This window comes from Asterias rubens, chromosome 5 (genome assembly GCF_902459465.1).
Source record: "Asterias rubens chromosome 5, eAstRub1.3, whole genome shotgun sequence".
Lineage (NCBI taxonomy): Eukaryota > Metazoa > Echinodermata > Asteroidea > Forcipulatida > Asteriidae > Asterias > Asterias rubens.
In genome coordinates this window covers 14567668-14578179 of record NC_047066.1, presented here as the reverse complement: position 1 = coordinate 14578179, position 10512 = coordinate 14567668, and the positions used below count along the sequence as shown (strand labels likewise).

General features: G+C 38.5%; 1 protein-coding gene across 1 annotated transcript; it reads left to right on the top strand.

The window, feature by feature from the left end:
* The first annotated feature begins 932 nt into the window (after window positions 1-932).
* On the top strand, window positions 933-5094 carry LOC117290205. The gene is made up of 2 exons (XM_033771463.1): window positions 933-984; window positions 1756-5094. Exons 1-2 carry the CDS (start codon window positions 936-938, stop codon window positions 3744-3746), a joined length of 2040 nt encoding a protein of 679 aa, XP_033627354.1. The 5' UTR covers window positions 933-935; the 3' UTR covers window positions 3747-5094.
* The last annotated feature ends 5418 nt before the right edge of the window (window positions 5095-10512 follow it).

The following is a 10512-nucleotide window of genomic DNA, read 5'->3' as shown; positions in this document are numbered from 1 at the left end:
TTCACACTAGCTGGTGATCTCCCTTTGATCGCCCTTTTGAGATCAGATCCTCCTTTGATCCTCCTAGCAGGATCAAGTGTGAACGCGGTGTTGATGTTGTTGTCAATGTGATTATACAGAGGATTCTATAGCACAGAAGACCAGCCGTTGATCATGAGAAGGTCCGGTCCTCTACTGTTGCCCTTTTGATTTTCATAAAAAAACCAACAGGTTTTTTAGATTATAGGAGGAGCAGAGATCCCTTTGGCCAGGGGAACGGCCAGGAAAGGTGGGCAGCCCAAACGTTGAAAAAAGTCCATCCACACTCTTGCAATCGAACACTATGAAGCTCCACGTACAAAAAGTACCACCAAAACTCTACGATTTATACAAGATTTGAATAGGCCCTAAGGTTGTTGTAGCTGCAGCAAATGAAACTGCTCTTTAGACCCTACTTTTATGTTTTCAGTGCTGATTGAGACCATTTCAATGGTAATTCTTTTAGATCCCCATTATGCTTTTGCAGCTGATTGCAATACCCCCTCCCCAAAGCCCCTCCCCATGCTATGTTCCACCATAACAAATACATGTAGATGGTTTAATGCAGAAAAGATAGATTGAAAATTTGTATGATTTCATTGATTATTTATTATTATATATATATTTTTTTAAACCAGGGCGGCATCCAACGCAGCAGGGATGAGCAACATGTTATTATGTTTACTTGGCCAATCACTCAGTTTGAAATCTTCCACTACATGTATGTTAAAATAGAACACGTCCACTGTAGAGGTGTAGGGCCTAAAGTCTACATGTACATCATCATGCCTTGTAATGTACATGATTTACCACACTTCACGGTGACATCATTGGATCTATAAATAGAAAGGGGATTTGTTTTTTTCAAGGAATGATGAGCAATAATGCCAACTGCTACAGAGTGCACTAGGGACTGTATGAATCAATACAGCACAGACACAGCACATACAAGGAACAGGAGGGTGTGTAAGTACTTGTTAGTCCGTGAACTGTAGGGAAAATTATTTGTACCATGTACCTGTAAAATATGGTTTGCATGTGAATGTGGTTGACGAAGGTACACTGACACTCAACAGATTTGCTAAGGAATCCGACAAACTTGTGCGCAATTCACGTTTTGCGCTTTGCCGAATTGTCGGCTGAATCATCTGATAGAGCAAAAAGCGTGCGCAATCTTCAAATTTGCACTCTGTTTGCATGCCAGCTCAAGTTAATAATTCTGAAAAACTGCGTGCATTCTGAAGATTGTGCGTTATTTTCTTGTTTCTTTTCTTGAGTCTCACGCCTAATGCGCGAGTCTCACGCCTAATGCGTGAGACTTGGTAGGTCTGCAACTAAATTTTTTTTTTTTAAATAGGGTCAGTCAATAGTTGAGCAACTGCCAGGGGCAAAACTATATATAAAGGGCAGTTAAGCAAACTCTCCAAACAAGTGGAGTACTATATTTATAGGCCTTTTCTTGTACCAGAAGAGGGCACTAAATTTTGAGTCTCAACCTCAACACAGCCATGAGCGCAATATATTAATGTGTGTTGTAATGTAGTGTTCAACATGAACAATGCACAAATTATGCACTATACGTATACATACTATACATATATGTGCAAAAACATGGTCCAGCACATTTGTCTTTTGTACAAGAACAGTCACCTGAAGTCATTTGACACAATAAAAGATATAACATTTGAAAACATGAGTAGATTAATAAAAAATGAATTGACCTTTTTGTACCAACAGGGAAAGATTGTAACAAGCTAAAGTCAAAGATGGCTGCCAGTATCACAGTCCATTCAGTGCTTGATAAGATCAGTAAGGATCATCTAGAATGTCCAATATGCACCAATCGCTTCATCAATCCAACAATGCTAGACTGTCTACACAGCTTCTGCTTCACATGCCTCAAGGAGCTTCACCAACAAGATCCTAACAACTCCATCCTACTGTGTCCTCTGTGCAGAAAGAAAACAACACTAGAAGACAACAAGGTTGACAGTCTACCTAAGGACTTTAAAATCAATGCCCTGGTGGATGAGTTTACTGTTCAGGAGCAACTCATTGAGGGTCATGGGTCAGAGGTCAAATGTCAAGCCTGTAATGATGAACAGCATGCAGCAATTGCCAGGTGTGTAAACTGTGATTATTTCCTTTGTCAGGATTGCCAAAATGCACATCAACGTTTTCCTGTTACTAAATCTCATCAGGTCTACATGCTGGCACAGCTGCATTCCGGAGAAGTCAACTACAAGTACAGGAGTAAAATCAGGGAGTATATTCCAAAGTGTGACAAGCACAGTGATCAGACTCTGAACATCTACTGCAACACATGCCAGAACTTAGAATGCACAACTTGTACCATTCTTGATCATGGCAATCCAAAACATGACCTTATTGGTATACCTGAGGCTTTGGATAAATGCAAACAGGAAGTCGCAGAGCTGGTTGCAAAAGCTGAGAAATGCAAGGCTGAAATTCAAACTGCCATGGAACAAGCTAGTGAGTCTCGCAAGAAACTGGAATCTTCATATGCTGAAACCAATATGAAAATCTCCCAGAAGGCTGCCAAGGAGAGAGCAAAGATCACAGAAGAGGAAAAGCAGCTGAAACAAGAGGCAGGGAGTGTTTACAAAGACAGAGTCCAGACATTTGAAACTGCAGAGGCAACCAACACACAAGAAGTGACCCAGGTAGAGCACAAGCTGGATGAAGTGAATCAGTTCATCACCCAAGCAAGCTCTCATGAGATTCTGGATTTCAAGCTGAAACTTAAAAACAATCTTGATGAACTTACTAAGATACAAGGCGAGATTGTGTCTGACAGGCTTTCCTTTCTTGAGTTTGAAGAAGGTGAAAGGTCAGTGGGAAGACTGGTGCTGGAAGATGAGCAACAAGCTAAAGCAGAGGCTCAGGCCAAGGAACATGAAACAATCCATACAAAACAGGAGTGGAATCTGAAGGAAAGTTTTAGTCAATTTGACTTCACAGAATTTCAGGTGGTAAAGTTTGTTGCAGCTTTCTCCGACAATGAAATAGTAGTATTATATATAGACCACAATGCCTTGATTGCATTTAAACCTCAAGTAGCAGCAAACACATCCCAGTCTACTCACTGCCCACAAAGATTAAAACTAAAAGGTCTTTCTGAACCATCAGCACTCACTGTGGACAATAATGATCACCTGTATGTAATTGACAATCTAGAAGTCAAGGTTTTTAACAGGAAATATATGCTCATTCATCAGTTCCAGCTAAGTGAGAGAAAGCTCTCCCCATCATGCCTTGCAGTGGATGAAAACAATCTCATAGCAGTGGGTTATTTACAAGAGCTAATCTCACTCTACAACCCTGATGGATCACTCATCAGAACATTCTCTACTCCAGTACAGGTAGACTATTTGACTTTATACAATGAGAGGATTATCTACAGCAGTCCAAGTGATCCACATTTACACTCAGTTGATTATCAGGGTGTAAAGGTGTTCTCAGTAGATACTGATCAGTCTGGAATATCCTATGGTGTGTGCTGTGATAAGGATGGTAGTATCTTTGTTGCTCAGTTTGATGGAGGAACCAATAGAATATGTCAGTACAGTCCTGATGGCAAGTACATTGGATGTGTCATTGAGGATTGTGGTGATGCCAATGACATCACATTCACACCATCTGGCAATCTTGTAGTAGAAGCACTGACATTAGTAAACATCTTCCAAGTTGTTTCCCAGTTAGAATAGTACCTCACTTAACATGCGAAAGTGAACTATAAAAACAAAACAACTGAACTAATATCATAACGTACACATTACACTAGTTCATGATATTGTAAATGTAGCGATTTGCTGGCTCCTACCTAATTAGGAGACTTGTTGCAGTAGTCACATTTTTAACAATAACATACAATGTCAATGGGTAAACAACGTGATTGAAATAACTTTGAGACACTGTATGTTGTATAGGATTACAAGGTTTATATTTGTTGTGTTGTCATTTAGCCTCTGAGGAAGACTCCTGCTAGAGTCGAAATGTCAAGCCATAAATTATTTGTTGGAATACAAGGTTGTCAGAGATGCACTGTTTAAAATTTCAAGGAAGACTCATTGAAACCAACTAAAACCAAAGCAAAGACACAGATAATAGGATTAAGTGTACAGTAAAAGAAAGAGGGGTTTATGGGCGTCATCTGGACAATCTGTTTATAGTTAAGTCTTCCTGCCCTGCTGGTCAATCTGTTTTGTACACTTGTAAAAGTATTATTGTTGGAAGTGAACATTTTGTACGCCTTGTATTTGATTCATCAGAATATCTGGACAATTAATTTCCTAAACCTAAATATATCCTTGAAGAGCATCCACAATCTGAAATGTCTGAAGCCAAAGGCAAAGGAGGCAATATGGCATTATGTACATTACGATGCTTCACAACAACAAAATATTGTAAATCGCCTAAATTCTGTTTATGTGACGAAAAAAAAAAAAGAAAAAAAAAGAAAAAGGGATACAAAAAAAGGTGTTCCACTTCCATGTGACATCCAAATTTGGTGCAGAATCACGTTAAGATAAGATGGAATGTGGAACAACAAATACTCAAAAATAACCTTGTTGCATCTTGGTTGCATGGAAACAACAATTTAATAAGTGGACAGTACAAATAGCAAGATTTATTGCCCCTAACTAATTTACTGTCTGTCTCTTCACATTTTGCAGAGTTTGTAAGTACTTATAATACAATGAATGGCTTATCATGCCCACCTATTATCTTTAACGATGAACTTTGGTATTCCAACATGCATTAGGGGACACTGTTGTTCAATAAGATCACACTAAATTTTATTCAAATTAATAGTTGTTTTCTTAACTCTAATGCCTGTCAAATGGAATCAAACAATGTACTCACCACCGTTTAAATAAACTGACGATTATTGTTATTTTCTTTTACTACTATTCTTATATTTTCCATTTTGCTTGTAAATTAACACAAACACTTCATCACTATCATCTGCTAGCTCCCAGATGTATATAAAATTGCTTTATTGTTTTACTAAGCTTTTTAAACTAAAAGACAGTTACTGTGTGTAAATTGCAATATAATTGTATGAAATGAACAGGTTGAAATGTAGTTGCATTTACATGCATTAGAGGGCACTGTTGTTCAATAAGGTCACATTTATTCGTATTAATAGGGTTTTTTGTTTTGTTTTTAATGCCTGTCAACTGAAATCAGACAATGTACTCAACACTGTTCAAGTAAACTAATGATTATTGTTAATTTATTTTTACCACTTTCTTTTTTATTTTCTATTTTGATTGTTAGTTTAGATAAACACATCATCAGTTATGCTCTCACTTGTATAGAATAATGCTTTCATTTTAAAAGCTTTTTAAAACAAAAGTATCTTGTGTAAATGGAAATGAAAAGTTTGGAATGTATTTGAATAGTTTTAAAGCTGGCTGAGTGGTTTATAGAACATTGAACACAAGCTCTGGTACTATTGGAGTGTGGTTTGGATCTTGGGCCCAATTTCATAGAGCTGCTCCAGCCCTAAAAAAAGAGGCAAGCACAATAAAAATATAACAAACAAAGATTAAATCCAATCCTACCATGTATTCTACATGTATCATCTGTGATTCATACACTGCTGATTTTTGTTGTTAAGCAGAATACTTTTTAAAAGCAATATTTACTCCTGAATAGCTCCAGTTGGGCCCACAGGTTACGTAGGTGGCACTCCTGTCAAAGTGTACAATTTATGTCCTGTACTGTAATGACCATACTCACTAAAGAGTACCGTACACTTGCACTGGAATAGAAGCAGCTACTTTGCTTCCACACCAGTGTGTCTTACATGAAGACTGGGCCCAATTTCATGGAGTTGCTTGAGCAGAAAAGATTTCTTTAAGATTTAATAGAATACCAGTCTAATAAGGGGGTACTCCCATGACATGGTGTAAAGCACTGTGTAAAGCACTGTGATACATTTTTTGTAAGAGCGCTTTATAAATGCCTTTGTAGTATAGTATAGTATAGTATGGTATTTTGGCTCCACACCTTATTGGTGACCATGTTTGTTATACTCAGCTACTAGTTGTGCATTCAGCAGCTTTATGTACTGGTCCTAGCTGGTAACACACTTCACAATGAGCTTGCTGGTGTTTGTAAAAGTTAATGTGAAACATTGTACAAAGGTGCCATTCATAAAAACTATCAATATAAACCACAAGGGAAACTGACTGGGTAAATTTGTAAATGATTTTTGGGGTTGAACAAAGAATTGACTAGAGTGGGATTCGAACCAACGACCTCCGGATTAACGTGCCGGCGCTCTACCAACTGAGCTGTCTAGCCCTATATTGGCGGTGTCCCTATTTTGTCAATATCTTTGTTCGGGGGTGCCAGTCAGAAGCCATACAACCGTTAACTGCCGTGTAGCCAGGGATCACACCCAAATTACGATACAACCTGGGAAGCGGCAGCCAGGGGATCACCTTAAGGGGATGCGACTTTTTGTTTCAGATATCAATATAAACCACAAGGGAAACTGACTGGGTAAATTTGTAAATGATTTTTGGGGTTGAACAAAGAATTGACTAGAGTGGGATTCGAACCAACGACCTCCGGATTAACGTGCCGGCGCTCTACCAACTGAGCTATCTAGCCCTATATTGGCGGTGTCCCTATTTTGTCAATATCTTTGTTCGGGGGTGCCAGTCTGAAGCCATACAACCGTTAACTGTCGTGTAGCCAGGGATCACACCCAAATTACGATACAACCTGGGAAGCGGCAGCTAGGGGATCACCTTAAGGGGATGCGACTTTTTGTTTCAGATATCAATATAAACCACAAGGGAAACTGACTGGGTAAATTTGTAAATGATTTTTGGGGTTGAACAAAGAATTGACTATAAAAACTCTTAAATAAACAGTACATATTATTTAGCATGTATGCCTTTATTTAGTTCTGTTCAACATATTTGTTCATTTTGTTTTTCCTATTACTGTAATCTAATATTTGCAATTACATGTATTGTATTGTTCTATATGAAATGGCCAAATGAATAATAATGATAATAATATTCTAGTACTATCAATAGTTCTATTTGAATGATTTTAGGTTGTACAAAGAACAATTGACTATAGAGCAGATCTTGAGCAAAGTAATTTATAAATTGAATTACATACAGGATAATGCCCGAGGTGCTCGCGTTCACCGAGGGAATTATGCGACTTAACCCACACCTGTGACGTCATGCTATTGTTAAAATCTCTCCATTATTTTGCACGAATGGCGCGGTATTGTTTAATTTTTAAGTCAATCGTTGCATGTATTATGTAAGCTTTTTCACTCCAGTGAACACAACTGGTGGTGCATGGATAAAAAACCAACATTCAGGAAATAAAAAAGGCTCGTTCCTTCGACAGTGGCATCATGGATCGGGAGCGAAAGTGGCAGCAGAAAAATTATTGTTTTTTGACTCAAAGTAAATTAAGTCAAGTGATAGAAAGTGACTATGACACGGATGATGTTGTAGCCGACTTGCTAGGTCTACAAAAAAAACAAAAGGTTAAGATAAAAGATGTGACCTACCGTACAAGACTGTAGTTTAAGATTATTTCTGACATAACTTTGATTAACAATTTCAATAAAATTCCTGTTATTTTATAATGATATTGAAATAAGTATCTTTGCCAACTTAATGTTGAGGGAGCTTACTCACTTACCATGTTTGTGTATGATAAATTAAGCAGTTTGAATTCATTTAAGAGAGTAGGCCTACTGGTTAAATTAAATTGATTTATCCGAGAAAAGCTTAAATGAATGTTGTAGTTAAGTTACATTTTTTAACATCTCAGCTAAATAATAATTTAACAATGTAGCTGTTCACTAACTTGTGGAAAGTCTTCACGATCATTTTGTAATACATGCGTAGTTCTAACTTGTGTTCAAAACAAAATATGGTCTATGGCATCATTTACTCTTACTAATCCTTAACTTTATAATGACAGTTTCACCAGTTTGCACAATGGGTGAATAGTTGTGTACCCATCGCGCCATTCGTGCAAAATAATGGAGCGATTTAACAATAGCATGACGTCATAGGTGTGGGTTAATGTATAAGAAACAACATGCCTGCTATAGCCAGGTCCCATTCACTGCTAGTACAACATACAGGGGCGATGTGATGGTACGAGATACTACTTACCATAACAGAAGAGGGATCATAATTTTTGACCTTTGAAAGTTTGTTCTGTGTGTGTTGTAATGCAGGAACAAAAATAACATAAGGTACCAACACACTTTTGAAAGCCTGGTGCTGCACTATTGCACAGCATCAGCATATTGAATGTATCCAATGAGATTGTAAATAAATGTTCACAGTGTAAACCTAAACCTAAACGGATACAAGATTTTACTTGTCCATCAAACACTATGATAATTGTTATTATTTAATCGGAACAAGACTCTATGACAATTGCAAATTTATTAAAGAGGGGCTACAGGATGCTCTGAAATATAGTTATTACATTTTTCTAATAAATGGAGTCCATAGGAAACAGACAAAATATAACGAGTCTCTTACCTCAAGTAAAAATATGGTAAAAAAATGTTTTCTCCGAAACACTCACGTCTATTTGGCCAAAAAAGGGTTAAAGTTAAAACATTGAGATTGTCCTGAAGCCCCTGTTAGTAACATTTTTTTTTTTTAAGTCTGAAGTTTTCGTCTGCATTCGTGGAAACCTGCTTTGGCTATTGATAGAATGGTGAGATTAAACAGTCCAGAAATTTATCAGTCCAGATAACAGCCTCATATGATATTTGTACAGGTCTCTCGAACAGATATTTATCAAATTAACCCTCGAAGGTCCGAAGCGACTTTTACTGCGTTTACACTTGATCCTCCTACAAGAATCCAAGGAGGATCAGATCCCGAAAGCGAGATCAAGCATTTTTGTGCAGGGATCCCCACTCCGCGTTCACACTTGAGTGTGATCTCGCATTGATCTCGCATAGATAAATGGAAGTTCAGTTCAGCTGATGGCAAAGGTTACTGTGCGAGGTCATTGATTGTGTGCGCTAGTTTTTTTAACCACCTGACACACCGGATGTGAGCAGCTTAAGTTGCAGGATCTGATCTGGATCGGTGTTCACACTTTTTTTTTGATCGCCTTTACAGGATCTGATCTCCCTTTGATCTAGCAATAAAGGGAGACCAACAAGGAGGATCTGATCGTGATCCTGATCACGTTCACACTAGCTGGTGATCTCCCTTTGATCGCCCTTTTGAGATCAGATCCTCCTTTGATCCTCCTAGCAGAATCAAGTGTGAACGCGGTGTTGATGTTGTTGTCAATGTGATTATACAGAGGATTCTATAGCACAGGAGACCAGCCATTGATCATGAGAAGGTCCGGTCCTCTACAGTTGCCCTTTTGATTTTCATAGATTATAGGTTTATTTATTTGTTTTTTAGATTATAGGAGGAGCAGATCCCTTTGACCAGGGGAACGGCCAGGAAGGGTGGGCAGCCCAAACGTTGAAAAAAGTCCATCCACACTCTTGCAATCGAACACTATGAAGCTCCACGTACAAAAAGTACCACCAAAACTCTACGATTTATACAAGATTTGCATAGGCCCTAAGGTTGTTGTAGCTGCAGCAAATGAAACTGCTCTTTAGACCCTACTTTTATGTTTTCAGTGCTGATTGAGACCATTTCAATGGTTATTCTTATTTACTGATCATCGCTTAAAAAAAAGGAATACATGTATGATCCCCAAAATGCTTTTGCAGCTGATTGCAATATGCCCCCCCCCAAAGCCCCCTCCCCATGCTGTGTTCCACCATAACAAATACTAGCAGGATGCCGCGCTTCGCGCTTCGCGCGGCACCCCGCTAGATGATGAAAATCCTTTACACAAATATTTCAAAATGTAATGTGGGTGAGGGTGTTATACGCCTCTCTTAATATTTATGCATGGCGTCATAATTCTAAACCAAAATGAAGCTATTGCGCACGTCCGCCACAACTTGCAGTGGCTGCGCCCACCTCGTGTTGGGTTAGACGACGTTCCTTATGCATACTTCTGAGAAACTATAAGGCTCCCCCGTAAGCCTTATAGGGGTCTAATATTTTGTGCCACCTTAACGCTATACGTTTTTAAAATCAGCGTTGATAGGTGAAAGTTTTACGACCGTTAGCCAGCAATAACTAGTTTCTTTTGTACTACACTACCAAAACTTTCCCACCACACTCAATATATATTCATAATGCCTGAATTTCCTTTTTGTTAAGTGAAATTAAAAAACATCGTCATAAAATGACATTTTCTGCTCGGTACTCACTGTTGTTTTTCTGCTGCATTGCACCAGCCTACTACATGTAGATCGACGAACTGCCGAGCCGTGGCCGAGTCGGACTAAACCATTCTGTGAAAGGCAGTGCAGCAATGCGTGGGTGCTGTCCGTTTATAATACCCGCCGTTCGCGCATAAAGCTTGCACGCA